Genomic DNA, 18,558 nt, shown 5'->3' on the forward strand with positions numbered 1-18,558 from the left:
GCTCCAAAATCACCATATCAGATCGGGTAAATAGAAAAAAAGAGGCAATGCATTGAATGAATGATGCGGGTTTATGATTTTTTGGCACAAAGACCAAGAAAATTGACCAACAATTAAAGTGGTAATATAAGGTGTGTAGAGATGGCACAACCAAAAGGTCTAGGAAATAGCACGAAGCTGTAAATGCTCTATAAACCTTTCCAAACCCCAAAGAGCAGACGAACAAATGGTTGCCGGAACTCTTAAATACAAGGAAAATAACAACAGACAAATAAAAACAAGAGTAAAAACCTAGAACAAACAAGCAAACAACATAAAAAGGAAATAAATAATACAAAACAATAACGTAGTTGGCTGATGGGGCGAAGGAAGGCCATATGGTGGCTGTTGGTGACCGACGCGTGTAGGCCACTTGCCGACAGTGAATGTTGAGAAGTAGCAACTAGATCTAGGAGACCGGGAACAATGGTGGGAGGTGGCAAAGCGGAGGAGATTTGTCTTCATACATCGGCGCATGTGGGACACGCGTGCACGAGTAAGATCCACTCGCAGGGAGAGGCCGGAGCTGAGGCTTGGAACGGTTGGAGGAGGCGGTGACCAGACCATGGATAGGGCCTCCGATGAGGCAAGTAGGACCTTAAAGGAGGTATTTAGAACCTCTTAGGAGGCAGGAAAGAGAGTGGGAGGGAAGGGAGAGGGGCTCAGAGGGGAAAGGCAGGGAGGAAACTTCCTCCTCCCGTGGCTGCTTGGGAAAGGAGGGGGGATTTTTCTTGAGGTGAGAGAAGAGTGTTTTGCTCTCTAGTGAGAATTCATTCTTGTATACTTCTTGTGTACTAGGATTGAGTATATATATATATATATATATATATATATATATATGATCTTAATGATTCTTATTTAAATTGATTACAACATGCCTCTAAAGCAACTGAAGTTGTTGCTCCTACAGTGTGGTTGATAGTTTAATACTAAGCAATGATTCTAGTAGTCACCAGCGTGGTTCATTTATTGAAAATCATTTAATCAACATGCTTAACATACACAAGCACAAACTTATTCCTCTTGATTCGGCAAAAGAATTTGAGAAAGCCTTGAACTATGGCCCCCCAAGGAGGGTGGTGTTGCTGCAGTGATTGAAAAGTGAGCACATATGGAACTTTTCCTTTCCAGCAGATGTGAATTTGGTATAGTAGGTCAAGAGTTCACCAAAATGGGATGGAGTTTTGTAAGTATCATACCAAGCATGTCATTATCCCTCGCGGTTTGGTCGTCAAAACCGTCTAGCAACACTATGGATCTGAAGAAATTCATAAATAAATGCAGAAATAATAAAAGCGGAATAATAAAAGGCGACCTAGATTATTTCTCAATACTCTCCCTCACGTGCAGGCCGATATTTTTCCTGGTCCTTGTCATGGGGTAAGTAGTGTAGGCCCCATTCGTCCTATAGTAAGCTTTAATACCAATGTTAAATTGCCAGTTATCTCAACAACTTAAGCTCATAGGAAAAGGTAAATTTAATCATTTAATCATTATTTTAATAGGTGAACCCCAACACATGGAATATTTAATTTAAATGAAGGGTGATTTGACGGAATCAAAGTTTAATCCCATGACCTTTGGCTCTGATATCATGAAGAAATTTGTGAGCCTAATTCATCTCATAAAACTGGTTATATAAGAAAAAGTTGCACATTCTTTATAAAGATGTCCAAGGTCTTGTCCACAAGTAATGCGAGATTATTTTTCAACAAGTTATACTATCATAAGACCCTTAATTTTAGTTTAATCCATATAAATTAAAACATGTTAATAACTTTGTTCCTTTAGGTGTAGTTTAAAATGAAAATAAGCACAAAAAAATAAAAAAAAATAGAGCAAGAAAACCTAGATTCTGATTATCAAAGCACTAATGTCCGAACAAGAGTGCTACACAAATCAAATGAACCTATGCTTTATACTTTTGTGAGCATGTGTATTAGCTAGTGTCCTTAAAGATTCATTATAAGCTCCCAAATCCTAGGTATAGATGACAACACTGGGTAAGAAACAGAATAATTTGGTGCAATTCTTCACGCAGGAATTTGGTGAACTTTGACACAAACCAATATGCAAAGATTCTATGATCATAATGAACACCCAGGTAATCTTGCATTGATGTAAAATTTACAACAAAAATGAACACTCCATACCTTTCTGATTTCGCTGCAAGGAATTCTATGATGATGAAGACAAGTACATAAAAAATAGTTACATATGTTTACATAAACAGAAAAGTTTGATCGATCATGTGCTGAAGTATTCCTCTTCACTATGCATGGAGAGCTTACCAAGGTGATTTGCAAAAATGAAAAGGCACGTGGCTTCTAGTCATGTGCTAAGCGATTTCTTTGGACTTGATCTATGAAGAGCTTATGTCTGTTATTGAGAAAATGAACAGGAGTGTTAAAGAAGCAAGTGGCTGAAAAGATGCACTGCATTTTCTAGATGAGACTAGCATACACTCACCAAAAAGAAAAAAGAAAAGAGTAGCATACACTTACTGTACATGCAATATGTATTGAACAATACTAAAAATTACATTTTTATCTCACAAATATCCACAATGTTGACATGACGGTGTCAACCAACCCTTAAAAAGTCATTGTTAAATTTTTTTAAAAGATTTAGTTGAGACTGCCATGTTAACATTGTAAAATAATTGTGGGATAAAAATATAATATATAGCATTACTCATATGTATTTCATCTAATACATGACACATAATATGCCCTTGCAAGTAATGGCCTGGCTAAAACTACAATCAGTTGTATCAGGTTCTCAGAAGTTATCCATTGTTCACTGTTTATTTTATTTTTAAACAAGGTGGATGATTCAATCTGTGACACTCTTGCACAGGAACGAAACAGAAGCTTAAGTTGATAGTTATACTCATCTTCATCAGATCAAATTCTCAAGTAATTTGGCGAGATCTTTAGCACTTTATACCATTCCAAACTGAGTATGAAATGAGCTGCTGCAACTCCAAACTCCAGGATAGGAATCAGTTGCCCTTTACATGTGACGGGTTATTCATGTATTCAGTTAAAATATTCATAAAGAACTAGGCTCACATTATTAGCAATTTAGCAAATATGAAACGTTATCTACATTTTTTCATAATTTTTCTTATATGTCCTCTCAAAAGCATGAAAAACTTTCAAGTGGATACTAGTTAATTAGAGTTAGTATTAAACCAGATTTCTAGAGCCTGTTGAATGCTGGATCCAAACTCAGCCCAGCTTGCATATGCAAATATTGCAATGTAGTTGTCATACCAATACTGACCTTTTGTATTCCAGTTTCTGGATAACTATCCCGTTCAGTAGAAGCTCTGAACTGTAAACTGCTAGTCCTGCAAGTATAGGTGGTTCCACAGATTTTTTTTTTTAATAACTGCTCTTGAGTGTTTGTTTTATAGAAAAGAAGATGGGATGATAGATGCATACCTCTTTCAAGGAAAGGCCAACATATTGCATGATCTTCGTCACAAGAAAGAATCAAAAGATCATCTAGGACCTTTTCATCCTTTGCTGCAGATATCTGACTTCTCTCCACCGGCTGAGGAGCATTTTATCAGAAAATCAGTAATTGAATTCATTAAGGAGGTGCATGGTACATAGAAAATCATTGCATCTGCAAGATGCAGAGAAAAAGCACAAAAACAGATCCTTCATACAGTCAATTCAACCACATCAGGAGAGGCGCTATGCTGCTACCAACAATAAACTAGTAGCTGCTAGCTGTGGATGTACATATATTGGCAGATACACGCACCTGGCCATGAACTGCCTTGACCAAGCTAGTAATAATTTCTTTAGCAGGTTTAATACTAGCGGTAATGAAGACTCTTTGGCCCTGCTGGCGAGAAGCAAATAGAGAATATGGTACCAGACATCAGCATGCAGAAACACCTCAATTGACAAGACAAAAGTCAAAACCAATTTGCAGTCAAGCCAAAGCTCTATCTGGGTAGAGCCAAATTAAGATATACGTACCTTTAGAAGTGGATGTTGGCTTGCACGAGCCAATGAAACAGGCATGCTAAAGCCGATTTCCTTTTCCTTTTTGGTATCTCTCAGAAAGTAATTCTTCTCATCAATAAGACAGCTTGCTTGTCCACAGCTCTCTAGCCATAAATGTGTCACCACTGGTTTACCAAGAGCAATGGCTTCCAACATATTTCTTGTACGTGCAAATTTGTCGGCTATAAAATGTGTGGCATCCCTGCAACATGAAGCGAGGGATATGCCCAGTCGTGACAGAATCTGCCAGTAGAAAATAAAAAGCAGTTAAGATGCAGCTTATGACTGTTTCGCATGCAGTGTACTAGGGAATAGGAAAAGCTCGCTAAGTTAAAAGCTTCCAAGATCTACCTTTTTCTGCTGCTTGATGATATCGCCATCCAAATGCTGGCTAAACAAGACTCGGACATGTGCCATATCTCTTCGTCTTCTCAAGTCTTTCCATGTAATATCAGGTATTGACTCAGGGGCACCTAGTCTTATAAGCTCTTTCAAAAGGAATGATTTTGGTAGGTTTTTGTAGCATGGTTTTTTGTGATAATCATAATACAAACAATTGGATGATGCTGCATTTCTGCCCTTCGTGGAGCTAAATGTAATAGTACTTTCTGAACCAGATGGCTCGATAGTCTTTTTTGATGGAACTTCCATCTTATGGTTCTTTTCTGTACCATCAGCAAATGATGTATATTCTTTCCCTTCTAGATTTCCAGATTGCATCAAGGCACTGGCACTACACAAACCTGTAGGAAACAATCTTGTATTGATGACAGCTGATTCACAGTTACGAATGGCACCTGCTGAGTCTGGTTCATCAAAGTTTTTCACTAACAAGCTTCTGTCAAAATCATTTTCTGAAGAAGGCCAATGTGGGGTAATGTATACTGATGACCCTGCTTTCCCCTTCACTTTGCCATTGTCTTCTGAGATTTTATGACTTTTAGTCGAATGAACATTGCTTCCTTTTGCATATACAGTAGTGAATGGGGCATAGAGGTTTCTAGATCCATTAGAATGGCTTTGTACATTATGACGTGTTCTTTTCCGTCTAGGATATCTCCATGGATTTGATCTTAAAGAACTGGCAATGGCAGCAACCTCTTGAGTGGAACATTTTTCTCTATCACTCAAAACTTCAACTGTATCAGCAACTATACGGCTCCTCTTTCTTCTGTACTGAATTATACCACCATCATTTATCCTTTCTCCTGGATTATCGAATTGATCCTTACTACTTATCAACTTAACCTCTGACATTAATGGCTTGGTTCTTTGGGAAACAGGAGATAAATTAATACACTTCCCTTGGGAATGTCCTTTGCCAAGTGAGGTATGTTCAACTGATATGAATGAACACATATCAATCTCAAACTCTCTAAGTTTGGCCCTTCCTGAAGATTCCTCTGCATTTCTTTGCATGGTAGGCTTATCAGATTTTCTGCCTGAACTTCCATTTGCATCAGAATAATTTCCACAATGCAGCTGTTTCTCAGTAGAGGACTTCCCTTTTTTCACTTTTGTTGTTGCTGCCAACTCAAGACCGAGCTCCTTAGTTTCTGACTGCTTCTGAAATAAACCAGAACCTCCTCTATTAAATCTTCTAGCAGAACGCTTTCTTCGTGTCGACTTTGTTGGTATGTCTCCTACATCAGAACAAGCACTCTTTTGAAAGGAAGAATGTCCTAAACGAGCTTTTTTCTCAGTTACACCCCTTAGAGATTGATCAAGGGTACTTTCTAGACCTCCATAAGCATCACTGTAACTGCAGCCAGCTGGAGGTCCACATGCTAGAGCTTCCATTGCTTCAGCAGCCACTTGAGTGCCAAAACCAATATCGAACATGTTGGATGCATCCCTTCCTATATCACTATCTTCCAACTGCTGTCCTGTTAACCTTGCATCCAACTGATTATCCAATTCCTTAACACTGTTATTTTCACTTGCTTGTACATTCCTAGCCTCCTGATATCCATTCACTGATCTCTGTCTGCAGCCTCCAAAATCAACAGATGCCTCCACCCTTTTGCAAAAAAAATCACTCTCTCCTTCTCCATGCTGATCACTGCCAGTCCATTCAAAGGTTCCTGTTTTTCCAATTGGGGTTCCACGTGTAATTCTCTTTACCAAAGTTTGAGCTCCCTTTGCACTTGGGACAAGAGGCGATTTCTCCCTCACAGTTTTTCGGTTGTCGACTCCCGGAGACAAGTCCACATTGTTAAATGACAAGAATCTGTCCACAAAGTTGAGTGCATTGTCTTGAGACGACTCCCTAGGTTCCTGAGACCTTGGAAAGTTGTAACCACGTTCGGGTGGATGAGATTGATTTAAATTGATAGAAGACGCTTCATTCCCTTCAAGCACATCCACAGAATAGTACAAAAAAGAAAATTACTAGTTTTCCCCCTCAAAGATTCAGCAACTACATATTCCACTTAACAGGAACTCAGAGATAGAACAAGACAATGAAAATTATATTTCATTTCATACATTGAATAAACACCAACCTGCATTGCTTTTTTCATGGTTAGAGTCATCAGAATCTGCCACCACATCCTCGGCTCGCTTACGAGGAGAACTCAGCTGCCCCCTCTGCATCTCCAGCACATTCCCTTTGAATCTTCCACCCAAAACGCCATTAACAACACTTCCACGCACTCCTTCATCCTCACTGTCAGGCACCACTTCTTCCCCATACTCATCATCTACTAGCTCACTGTCAAAACCAAGATTCTCCAACTCGGTTTCCGCCAGGGGACTATCTACTGCAACAGTGTCTTCAAAATAACCCAAGGTATTTTCTAATTCCCCACCATCTGCTTCTTTTCCTAGTTTTGTTACCCAGAATAAAAATCCACATTACAAACCAATTCCACTGCATCTGAATATCAAAAAGCGTGTTTTTTTTTTTTGTCTAGTTTCCATATATTTGAAAAACTATTTCCATTTTCCACTATCATTATATAAATCCGTTTATTAAAAAAAAAAAACCATCGAGTTATTGTTTAAGATATGGGCATTTTACAATTTGTCAGAAACCGATGATCGCATTTATCATTTCAATTTCGAATGCAATCAGTTATGTAATTTTCTTTCTAAATTACTTTCAATGGATTGTTTGATCACAGCAAACATGGGCAGAGAAGAATGAAGAGAGAGAGAGAAAGGATTTACCAGGTGATGGTGATGATGGAGGATCAGACGGAGAGCCGAGAATCTGAGTGTCGATATGATCAGCCATTGGGAAGTTGTGAGGTTTTGGTGTCAACATTTCTTAAGTCATCACATCACACACAGAGCACGATGACTTTTGGAATATGAATATGGAAAGGGTTTGGAGGGGAAATACTTCAGTTGAATCTTTCGGAGGGAAATATGTATTTTATATATCTTTGTTTGCTTGTCTACTAATTATATTTTATTAATACTAATAACAAAGAAAATCATAGGTGGGCATTTGGTCTAGTGGTATGATTCTCGCTTAGGGTGCGAGAGGTCCCGAGTTCAATTCTCGGAATGCCCCTTCAATTTGGTTTTATAGTCTTTTTTGGTTTTTAAGTCTAATGGGAATGGCCATCTAAAACGACGTCATAGTGAGCCAAAACAGTAAGACGCCAAAAGACGAAGAAGGCCCTGGAATGGATAAGCGTTGTACCCAGTTTGGTAATGTCGATTTTGTCTTTTGACTCGGAAGAAAGGCACATTTGGTTTAAAAAACAACAAAGAAAAAGAAAAAGCTTTTACGGGGGCATTCCGAGAATCGAACTCGGGACCTCTCGCACCCAAAGCGAGAATCATACCACTAGACCAAATGCCCTCGTCAGTGCTCTAACAATGGAACCAAACATATATAAATACTTATTTGTTAATTCAATTAAAATTATTGGTTGTTACGTCGAATGAGATTTGAAAATGATGAACAGGTGTTATAGGAATAGTGAAATTAAAACTCTGGTACGTAGTGGCTGATTCAAAAGTTAAAAACAATTCTAGTGGTTGAGTCACTTTATATGTATCTGTTAGAATATATAAATACAACAGTATCTTCAACTCTCTTCGTCCATCCATATTGCTCTTCTCTCTAGCAGGGGTTTTCTCAATTTACCCGAATCTGGTGTAAGGTAATATAGCAGGATTCATTTGTTTGTGTTGTTTTAGGTTTGTTTGAAGCTTTACAATTGTTGTTGTTGCTGCTTTTTGTTATCTTCTCCAGCATATATAGATGAATGACGAATCCGATCGATGTCGCAGCTGAACATAGACGAAAATTCTTTATTATTAGACTATCCAGAATTTCAAGTTCATGTATATTAATTAATGAGATGGATGCGTGCACGATTCACAAATGAATATTTTGCATTTGAGATGCACAATCCAATGCATATAGTTTTTTAGTGTTTTGCTTATATATTTTAGATAAAAGTAAGAAATGACTAAGCCAATGTGCTCTTAGAAGCAAATTAACTCTCCCACCGATGCAACAACTTTTAAGAAAACTTCTCTCTCCGATCTCTAACGCAGCCTACTAAGCTTGAGGAGGAGAGACCTTCTGGTTTCCCTCCTCCTCCCACCCCCTTCTCTTGGTTTTTGTTCCCTTTCTTCATGAGTTTCTCCTTTCATGAGACAACTCTTTATTCTCTAGAGTTTTCTAGAGATCTATCTATCGTCTTTGACGATTTATCCCTGACCCTCAAGAAACAGCAGTCGCAATGGATCTCCCGCTTCCTCTTTTCCATGGATTGCCTCCTTCATCGCTTCACCGGCCGGATCTGTGTTGGCTTAAAGAATGGCTTTTTCAAAGTCAGATCTACTTCTTTCCATTACCCCCAGCTAGACACGTGCCTATCCACCGTCATCATCAACGTTCCAACTTTCCACCGACCTCCTGTGTGGCTCCTTCCGACAACCACACGTCATGCAGCGTTTGCCGAAGCTCCCCTTCGTCGTAGCTGCTGTGTTTTGAGTTTTTTCGTGTTATCTTGTGTAACTTTCTATATTTTTCAGCTTTGTTGCTTAGTTTTTATCCCGATCTATTTGGTCTTCAGACTCTTTGTCTATGGAGTGGATATTTTTTCCTTTTCTTTCTGGTTTCCTTTGGAAACCTTTTTTCCACAGTTACTTCTCATCTAAATCTCCATGGCTTTTTAGGAAGCTTGTTTAGATGCTTGATAGAGGTATTCGTACTCCCGATAGAAGTATCAATCACCTGTATGCGCCGCGGCAAGGGTTTTCTCGGGCTGCATTCACATCTTCTTTTTTTTTTTTTCCATTTATGATCTCATTCTGATTTTTGAGATCTGGCCAGTTGGGGTTTTAGTAAGCTCTTTTTTTCTTTTTTTTTTTTTTTTTTTTTTTTTCTGTTCTCCCTATAATCCTCTTTGTTTGAATGAATGTTGGTTTGTTACCAAAAAAAAAAAAAAAAAAAAAAACCTTTGTTCTCTCACCTCAAAAAACCTCCATAGTCTCCCTCCAACCTCCTCCATGGGAAGCTCTCTCCTCCTCCCCTTTCCCCTCTAAATCCTTTTTCCTTCTCCCCCCTCCCCTTCTTGCCTCTTCGAAGGCTCAAAACGCCTCTTTGGAGGCTCTATCCTCCTCTTTGGCGGTTTTATCCTCCTCTTTGGAGGCCTTATCCAACGCCTTTGGCGTTTTATTTTTGTCCAACAATAGCATCGTCTACCCCTTTACTGCAAATCGTCCGATCATCAACTCCTCCACCTATCCCCAACCTCAAATCAGCCCCCTTCTTGAAATTTTTGGATTTGGTTTCCCTAAAATCATAAATGCTCATTTTAGGAAGCTACAACCCTGCCCGCGCCACTCCACCATGCCCCTGGGAGTCTCCACCATCAAACACTGCCAGCCCGGTTTCAAACGGACCACCACGCGTCGGAGCGTGTATCACATGCGCCTGCGAGTAGATCTTACTCGCGGGCGCGTGTACTGCACGCACAAGCGCATGCGCTGAATTAAGTGGCGTATGACGCCTCTGTTCCTCCGCTCCGCCACCTTCAACAGCTGTCGTAGGTCTTGTGAAGCCCTGTTTCATCTTCTGACTTTCCTTGCAGGCACGTGGTCTTCACACGTCAGTAAGAGGCTTACACTTACCAATCTTCATTTGGGTACCTATAGCTATCCCCAGCCTCGCCTTCGACTGATGCTATTATTTTTAATTTTGTTCTATTATAGTTTCAGGAATTTAGATTCCCTTTCCACCTTTCTTGGTGTTCTCTCGATCTGGTTACAAATTGTTATGCGGTGTCACCTGGACTCCGCGCTGGTTTTTCTTTTAATTAGCTTTGATTCAACCTCCATCAAGGTTCCCCATGCTGCTGTAGCTCTCTTTCGCTATTACAGTTGTATATTTATTGTGTGCACCATCTCTGGTGCACCTTTTCAAACATCTTAATTGGTGGCCAATTTTCTTGGTCTTCGTACCAAGAAAGCATAGGTTCTCGTCATTCATTTGATGCAGTGCCTCTTTTTTTTTTTTCTGTTTACTTATACTGATGGGGTTATTTTGGGACTTATTGTTGAGTTGCCCAACCTTTTGTTGTTTGATGTAATCTCTACCACTCTGGCCTCCTTCTCGTGGGTAGTTAAGAAAATTCATAGAAGTGCACGACTATCTCGATAACAAAATAGGTCGCCTTTAATCTTGGCCGGATGGATTCCAATTCCTCCTTAGCTACGATGTTGGAAATGACCTCCAGTTTGGTTTGGTTAGAATATTGATTTAATAATTAAATTCATATTTTTCAATTAACTTAAATTTATGAAATAAGTTATGATCTAACATGATATTAAATATTAAAGTAAAGGTGGGTTCACTTGTCTTTATCTTTCACCTCTTAATTTAATTAGATAAAATGCCCTTGAATCAAATGTTTATGTGAGGATGCAATAAATATGAGTTACTCCATCACTGGCATCTCTTGCTTTTTTTATTGTTTTTGTTTTATTTTTGTTTTTATTGTAAGACTATTAAGAAGCTTAGTAACATGCTTCCTAAAATTTTTAGAAACAAATATATGTCTGTTAATGGGTTTTGAGTGTATTTTTTTTTTAAAAAAAAAAATGTAAAACAACATAAATATAAAAAATATTTTGTATTGAAGGGTGTTTTATGTGTCGTAATTTATGTCCATAGCTTTGACTCAAGCTCGAAAAATAAAACACTTCTAAGCTTCCCTATAACTATTCTAAAAAAAATAAAAAATGAAAAATAAAACTTAGAATTCCTAAAAATCCTTGGCCACTTTTCCAATAACACAGATAAAAGCACTCACATAGGGCTAAAAATACCAAACAAAAGTTTCATCATTTTTGCCAAAAAAAAAAGAAAAAAAAAAAAAGAAAAAGACAAAGGATATATATATATATATATATATATATATATATATATATTCAATTTGATTCTTTATCTTCTCTGAGAATATTGAAATTCTTCTATGGTTAAAGTGGATAGCAAAAATATAGATATTTCGTAAAAATGGGTAGATAAAATAGAAAAAAAAAAATTAACTGAATTTTAATTAAACATTTGTTGAGTCATATATATATATACTAGTGACCTCCGTTTTATAAGGCGTGGTCCCAAGACCTCCACTTCATAAGGCGTGGTCCCAAACCGATTGAGTTACTCCTTGGAAACTTGTTGAGTCATATATCATTCATATGAACTGTCTGTAAATCTATCTAATATGAGTATTAATTATCAGTTCGTGTAATATTATATAAATGGTTGTTTTGCCTTGCTCAATTGAGTCTTAGGATGTTTGTATATATAGAACTTTAATAAACAGAATTACATATTTGAATTCTAAATGATCTAGAGAGATCATGATTACAATTTAAATTACAATTCAAACTCTATCTGAGAAGTTTATCTACTATGATAAGATGAAATTACAATTCAAACTCTATCTAAGAAGTTTACCTACTATGATAAGATGAGAGCTTATTTATAATAAATACAATCTGTTTGAATTTGAATATTTACTAGGGTGTCAAAAATTATCGGGAAACTGAAAATTGGAAACCCAGTTTCAGTTTCGGTTGCAAAAAAATAAAAAACCAGGGATCCCGATTCCGGTCCCGGTTTTTGGCACCTGGTAAAAACCGAGAAACCGGAACCGAGTGCACATATATATATATATATATATATACACTTTTTTTTACTTTTGTTTTTTTATTTTAGGTTTAGGTTAATTATTTCACGCACTACAAAAAATCAATTTTTGTTGACACAAGTTTCCTGACGTGTTAGACCATCTAACACATCAGGAAATCCTCCTGACGGGACATTTTTGACGTGTTTCATGCGTGAAAAATATGGGTGTCAGGAAATGAAAATTCGTGACGTGTCACTTTCTGACACGTGTTAAAATAAATAATTTTTCTTTTTTTAATTTTTTTCTGGATTTTTTTTCAATTCAAAAAATTACAAACGTGTCAAAATTTGATACGTCAGTAATTTTTTGAATTGAAAAAAAATCCAGAAAAAAATTAAAAAAAGAAAAATTATTTATTTTAAAAAAATTTTAAATTTCCTAATGTGTCAATTTTGACACGTCAAGAAATTTAAAATTATTAAAAAATAATAATTTTTATTTTTTTTATTTTTTTCTGGATTTTTTTTAATTAAAAATATTTTTTTTAATTCTGGAACAGTACGTCTTCTCCCCCAGCTCTCCCTGATCTCTTCCTTCCTCCATTTTCACTCTCTCTCTCTCTCTCTCTCTCTCTCTCTTCTTTCCTCCATTTTCACTCTCTTTTCTCTCTTCTTTCCTTCATTTTCAAAAACCCAAACCCAAAAAATCAAAAACCCAAATCAAAAAATAAACCTTATCCTTCTTTGATCTTCTTCTCTTCAAATCAAAAATCAAAAATCTCTCAAATCAAATCAAAACAAACCAAATCAGAGCTTCTTCAAATAAAAAATCTCTCTTCTTCGATCCTCTTCTCTTCTCCTTTTTTTTTTTTTTGCTGCTTCGATCTCTTCTCATTTTTTTTTTTTTTTTTCTGCTGCTTCTCTGGATCTTCTGATCTTCTCCCATTTTTTTCTTTTGTCTTCTTCTTCCTCGATCTTCTTTTTCTCCTTTTCTTCTTTCCTCTAGAGGAGCTGGTGGCCGGCTGGATGTGCAGAGAGAAGAGGCTAGGGAGATTGAGAGAGGAGAGAGAGAGAGCTGAGTTTGGAAATAAAAGAAAAGAGATTAAAGAAGATGAATATATAATAGAATTATAAAGGGAAAAGAAGAGGGAAAGAAGATAGGGAAAAAGAGGGAAAAAAGTTGAAAATCCCACTTGTTTTTTGATATCAGGTTTCTAACGTGCTAAAATTAGCACGTTAGGAATCTGACATAAAAAAAGAAAAAGAAAAAGGTGAATATATATAATATAAATAAACCTAATATAAAAAATATATATTTATTTATTTATTTTTGAAACATATAATATATATATATATTTAAAAGAATTCCTGACGTGCCATATTTGGCACGTCAGGCTTTCTTTTATTTATTTATTTATTTTTTTTCTCTTCATTGTTCTTCTTCTCTCCCTTTCTTAATTAATTCATTCTTCTTCTCTCCTTTTTTTTTTTTTTTTTTTTTCTCTGCACGTAGGCTTCTATTCTTCTAATTTTTTTTTCCTTTTCTTTTTCCTACCCCACGTTCCAACACACTGTAGTGTGCACGTACAGTACCCTGCAATTTTTTTTTCCTTCTCTCTCTGCACACTAGCTTCTAGCTATCTTCTTCATTTTAATTTTTTTTTTTTTTTTAATTCCTGACGTGCTCAAACTAGCACGTCAGAAATTTCTGACGTGCTAGTTTGAACACGTCAGGAAGCTGTAAAAAAAAATTGAAATATATATAATATAAACATATTTTTTATAGATTGCTGACGTGCTAAAAATGGCACGTCAGAAATTTCTGACATGCCATTTTTAGCACGTTAGAAACCTGATATATTAAAAAAAAAATTGAATTTAAATTTCCTGACGTGTCAATATTTGACACGTCAGGAAATACTGACGTGTTGAATGTAACACGTCAATAAATATTGACGTGTCAAATTCAACAAGTCAAAAAAAAATTTGTTGAGGCACGTCAACATTTACTGACGTGGCAAAAAAATTGTACTGTTTGCCACGTCAAAAAATGGCTTTTTTTTTTTTTTTTTTTTTGTAGTGATGCCTCTCTCTTTCTCTCAAGTCACTCTTCCGCTTCTCTCTTTTTCTCTCTCTCTCCCCCCCTTCACGCCTCTCTCTCTCTCTCTCTCTTCAATCAACGACTCAACGCCACTCTCTCTTTCACTTCCGCCACCGTCAGTGCATTACACATGAAACCTTTTGCAAACTCTAGTGCGCCAGTGCGAGAGACTTGGAGGTTTCGCCACCATTAGTGCATCTCGCTAGTTAGAGATGTGTTTGGTTGCCAAGAAATAGTGTGAAAATAAAATTCTTTCTGGCTGATTGTTGCTTATTTTGCTAAATTAATTTGTGGGTTTGGCCGATTGTTGCTTATTTTGCTAAGTTGAGTTGTGGGTTTTGCCGATTGTTGCTTATTTTGCTAAATTAAGTTGTGAGTTTGGCCGATTGTTGCTTATTTTACTAAGTTGAGTTGTGGGTTTGGCCGATTGTTGCTTCTTTTGCTAAATTAAGTTGTGGGTTTGTCGATTGTTGTTTATTTTGCTAAGTTGAGTTGTGGGTTTGGCCAAAAATTGGCTTCTTTGCTATGTGTTTGATTGAAACTATAATAAGTGGATGGCTTATTGATAAATTTTGGCTATAAATTTCCTTAAGTTTCAGTTTTTTCATGTTATATTCTTTGCGTTTGTGGTGGAAATAAAAATTAATGGGTAAAAAGTTGTTTAATTTTTGTTTTGCAATTAAATCTTGAATTTTTCTCATCATCAATCAATTTTCTTAAAAAACCGGTTACCGGACCAGGTACAAATCGGAACCGGCCGGTAACCGGGACTTGGTTCCTAGTTCCGGTTTTCCAAAATCAAGAACCGGGGTACCCCGGTTCTGGTCCTCAGTTTTAACCAAAAACCGAGAAACCGGACTGGGTTGACATCTCTAATATTTACTAATTATATCAATCTTTTGGAATAACTAGTGATTTAACATGGTATCAAAGCAGGAGTAATACTATAAGTCTTCCTAGAATCCTCACAAATGTGATGTGGCTTTTAAAATCACTAATATATCATAGTTCAATAAACCACATCTCAAATTCAGTGGTAATTTTAAAAGCCACATCACATTTGAGAAGACCCTATGAAGATTTATAACATTACTCATAAAAACAGATCAAGGTCCTGAGTTCAAACATTGACTCCGTCAAATCACCCAAAATTTAAATTAAATATTTTACGTGTTGAGCTTCACCTATTAAAAGAGAGTTTAAGCTTACATGCGAGGGAAGTGTTAAATTGTTGATTAAGTTATTAAGGGACTGTTTGAGATTGCGTTTGAGGGGTCTAAAAGTGCATTTAACACTCAAAAAGTCTATTTGAATAAAAAAAAAGTATTTGTTTGGTAAAAAAATTAAAAGCTCTTTTAAGAGTCTAAAAAACTTAAAAATGGCTGAAACATACTTTTGATAAAAGTTTAAAAATGATGTTTTTGCCTAAAAAAAAAAACGTTTTTTTTTTTTACTTAAAAACCCTATTTTTCGAACGCAATTCCAAACAGAATCTTCCTTTCGCCCATTGCTTTATCAACTTAAGTTTTTGAAATAACTGGTGATTTAACTGTTCCTCTGTTGCTAGTTTTTCTGTAATTATTTTCTATCTTAATTTATATATTGTTCTATCAACTTAAGTTTTTGAGATAACTAGTGATTTAACGGTTCATCGGTTGCTAGTTTTTCTGTAATTATTTTCTATGTTAATTCATATATATGACACATATATTTAGCAGGGATAATAACTAAGTGAGGCCAAAATGGAAAATAGGAACTGGTCGGATCTTCCTCTTGAGCTCTTAGCAACAATTGCAGAAAGTTTAGGCATAATCGAGCTTCTCAGTTTCCGCAGTGTCTGCAAGGATTGGAGTTCTGCTTCTGCCACCGCTTCTGCTCAGATTGAGTCCTCAAAAGAAGCTTGGTTTCTTGTCTATGGCGAAAGCCCCACTTGCGAATGCCTTTTGGTGAGCAACTCCGGCGAAAAGCACAGCATCCATATCCCAGATCTGATTGGATCATCAACAACTTGCCTTGCATCAACCCATGGCTGGCTTCTTCTGTTCCAGAACGGCGGCTCAATCTTCTTCTTCTGCCCCTTCTCCCGCGCCAAAATTCACCTCCCCAAGCTCCCTTTCTCGGAAATCACCGACCATGTCGCCACATTTTCGTCGCCCCCCACCTCTGAAAACTGCGTCGTTGCTGTCATCAGCCGGAGCAATGAATCAGAAGAGCTGGAAGTCAACATGCTTCAACGTGGGGCTGACGCGTGGACCAATCACAAGACCTCTTGTCCACTGGCGGCGTTGGGTGCAGTGAAAGGTGCGGCTTTTTATGAGGGATGTTTCAGCTTTTTTGACAGCGTGGACAAGCTTGTCAGATTTTATGTTGAAAGCCAGGACTGGGGGTTTTTCCGGTTAGCCGTTGCTCCGAGAGAGAAGCGGCCACCGGAAGCGAATGGTCTAGAATTTATTCCCAGAAGGAAGCAATTTGTGAGTTTGGGGATGGACAAACGATTGGGTTTGTCGGAGGATGTGTCCATTTCTACTTGTGGGACACAGGTGTCTTTTTGCAATGTTGACGAGGTTTTGTTTTGTGAGACCATTGATGCTGCTGAGAGCTCCAAAACCAGTCATCTTAAAGGGGTGTGGATCCAGCCCAGATTTTTCCAAGTCTCTCCAACTCAGAGCTGGTGATGATTTTTGTTTTTCAATGGAGTTTAGCCAAATCCATTAGGAGATTTTTTTTATCTTTTGCCCCTTTTGAAGTTTGTCTTCAATTAATTTGGTCTTTAGTTTTGAGTTTTATGGAATAAGTGTCAAGCTTACTGACTTTTATAGCTACTTTTCAAAAAGTAAGGCTGTGTTTTTGGCAAAGCTTTTTCCCTCTTTTTAATTGACTTTTTGGGAGAAATTAAAAAAAAAAATACTAGAGAAAATGTCTTAACACACCCCAGAGAAGCTCTCCACTCTCACGTAGAGCATCTTCAGCAAGTACGGCTATTTTAACTATTCAAAATACTATTTTTTCTAATTTAGTTACTAATTTTTTACAATAAACTTATACAGACTATCTATTTTACCTTCTTACTTTATTTAAATATTATTTTTTAAATATATATTTTTTTTTTTCTTCACTCTTTTCCTCACCACGCACACCCCTCCAGCCCTCCTCCCCTGACTTATTTTCCAGCCCAAACCCCCTTTACCTGTCACTCTCGCTCACCACAACCAAAATTGTAGAGATGAAGATTAACAACAAAAGCATGCATTTCTGCTCCACAAACATCTTTCTATCTATCCTCCAATTTTTGGAAAGTCCATCAACTAACAAGAGGGTTCTCATGAATCTTGAATGTCAAAGCCGCAAAAAAAATCAAGAAAAGAGTGTTGGTGTTGAAGAGCTGGAGGCTGAGAAGGAGAGGCGTTAAGGGACGATTTGGCTTGATGGGTGTCGATTTTAGGGTGTGATTTTCGGATTTAATGGAAGGAGAGTTTTCTGGCTGTTTTGGTTTGTTGTTATTGGCCAAATTGGATGGAATTTTTGTTGGGTGGTTTTTGACCTATCTCAACCCCAAAAGCTAACTCAAGAGATGAGGTTTTTCCTCACACTTATAAACGGACTACCAGCCCCTTCTACAACTGATGTGGGATAACCCCAACAATCTCCCCCTCACACATCGGGTCTTGGATTATAGCAACGACAACCCGCTTTTCCCGTGGATTGTTGGGCCGAGACGTGTTAGTAAACCTGGGCTCTGATACCAGTGTTGGGTGGTCTTGGACCTATCTCAACCCCAAAAGCTAGCTCAAGAGGTGAGACTTTCCCTCACACTTATAAACGGACCACCAGCCCCTTCCACAACTGATGTGGGATAATCCCAACAATTTTTTCTCATAATGGGTTTTGATTCTCAAGTGGGTAGATTTAACGAAGTGTTATGGAGGAGGGAGCGAACAAAACGATTTTCTGGTCTAGTGGAGGAAGATGAGCAAACCAAAAATGGAGGAGAGGAGAAGGAGAGAGAGACGGAGGGGGAGGAGAGAGAAAAAAACAATAAAAAATTTTGTAGTTGTGAATATTGAATAGGCTCTTTTGCCTATTTACCGTTCATGTTGGAAGAAAAAAAAAACTTTAAATTGGCTACTCTTCTAGACGCGAAAAATCACTCAAAATAGGCAAATTTGAGTATTATGGAACGTGAAGAAGTAGTGATCCTTTCAGCAAAAGGGAGTACGAAGTATTATACAAAGTAAATGAAAGGATGACTTCATTTATTTTATTTTTTACATCAAACACCTTATTTG

At 37.2% G+C, this 18,558-nt stretch overlaps 2 protein-coding genes and 2 non-coding genes across 4 annotated transcripts; 2 read left to right on the forward strand and 2 right to left on the reverse strand.

Moving 5' to 3' along the window:
* Positions 1 to 2,201: 2,201 nt before the first annotated feature.
* Positions 2,202 to 7,302, reverse strand: LOC132169088 (BRCT domain-containing DNA repair protein). The gene is made up of 8 exons (XM_059580175.2): positions 7,236 to 7,302; positions 6,569 to 6,889; positions 4,416 to 6,415; positions 4,038 to 4,307; positions 3,817 to 3,897; positions 3,489 to 3,600; positions 3,328 to 3,394; positions 2,202 to 2,418 (listed from the first exon to the last, which is right to left on the reverse strand). The coding sequence occupies exons 1-8, from the start codon at positions 7,300 to 7,302 to the stop codon at positions 2,367 to 2,369; spliced, it is 2,970 nt and encodes a 989-aa protein (XP_059436158.1). The 3' UTR covers positions 2,202 to 2,366.
* A 210-nt stretch (positions 7,303 to 7,512) lies between these two features.
* TRNAP-AGG (transfer RNA proline (anticodon AGG)) lies at positions 7,513 to 7,584 on the forward strand. Its single transcript has one exon. It is a non-coding gene; the product is annotated as a tRNA-Pro (tRNA).
* A 222-nt stretch (positions 7,585 to 7,806) lies between these two features.
* On the reverse strand, positions 7,807 to 7,878 carry TRNAP-UGG (transfer RNA proline (anticodon UGG)). Its single transcript has one exon. It is a non-coding gene; the product is annotated as a tRNA-Pro (tRNA).
* Positions 7,879 to 16,014: 8,136 nt separating this feature from the next.
* On the forward strand, positions 16,015 to 16,963 carry LOC132169090 (F-box protein At4g00893-like). Its single transcript, XM_059580176.2, has one exon. It carries the CDS (start codon positions 16,015 to 16,017, stop codon positions 16,945 to 16,947), a length of 933 nt encoding a protein of 310 aa, XP_059436159.2. The 3' UTR covers positions 16,948 to 16,963.
* Positions 16,964 to 18,558: the final 1,595 nt, after the last annotated feature.

Source organism: Corylus avellana, chromosome 1, assembly GCF_965113065.1.
Source record: "Corylus avellana chromosome 1, dhCorAvel1.hap1.2, whole genome shotgun sequence".
In the NCBI taxonomy this organism is placed as follows: domain Eukaryota; kingdom Viridiplantae; phylum Streptophyta; class Magnoliopsida; order Fagales; family Betulaceae; genus Corylus; species Corylus avellana.

What these genes read in the sequence shown, in the direction of transcription:
- LOC132169088 (XM_059580175.2), bottom strand. Translation starts at nt 7,302, where the DNA reads ATGGCTGATCATATCGACACTCAGATTCTCGGCTCTCCGTCTGATCCT. An exon ending in TTGGCCTTTCCTTGAAAGAG is followed by an intron (nt 3,395 to 3,488) that starts GTATGCATCTAT and finishes CTATACTTGCAG; the next exon opens with GACTAGCAGTTTACAGTTCA. An exon ending in CAGAAACTGGAATACAAAAG is followed by an intron (nt 2,419 to 3,327) that starts GTCAGTATTGGT and finishes TCTCAATAACAG; the next exon opens with ACATAAGCTCTTCATAGATC.
- LOC132169090 (XM_059580176.2), top strand. Translation starts at nt 16,015, where the DNA reads ATGGAAAATAGGAACTGGTCGGATCTTCCTCTTGAGCTCTTAGCAACA.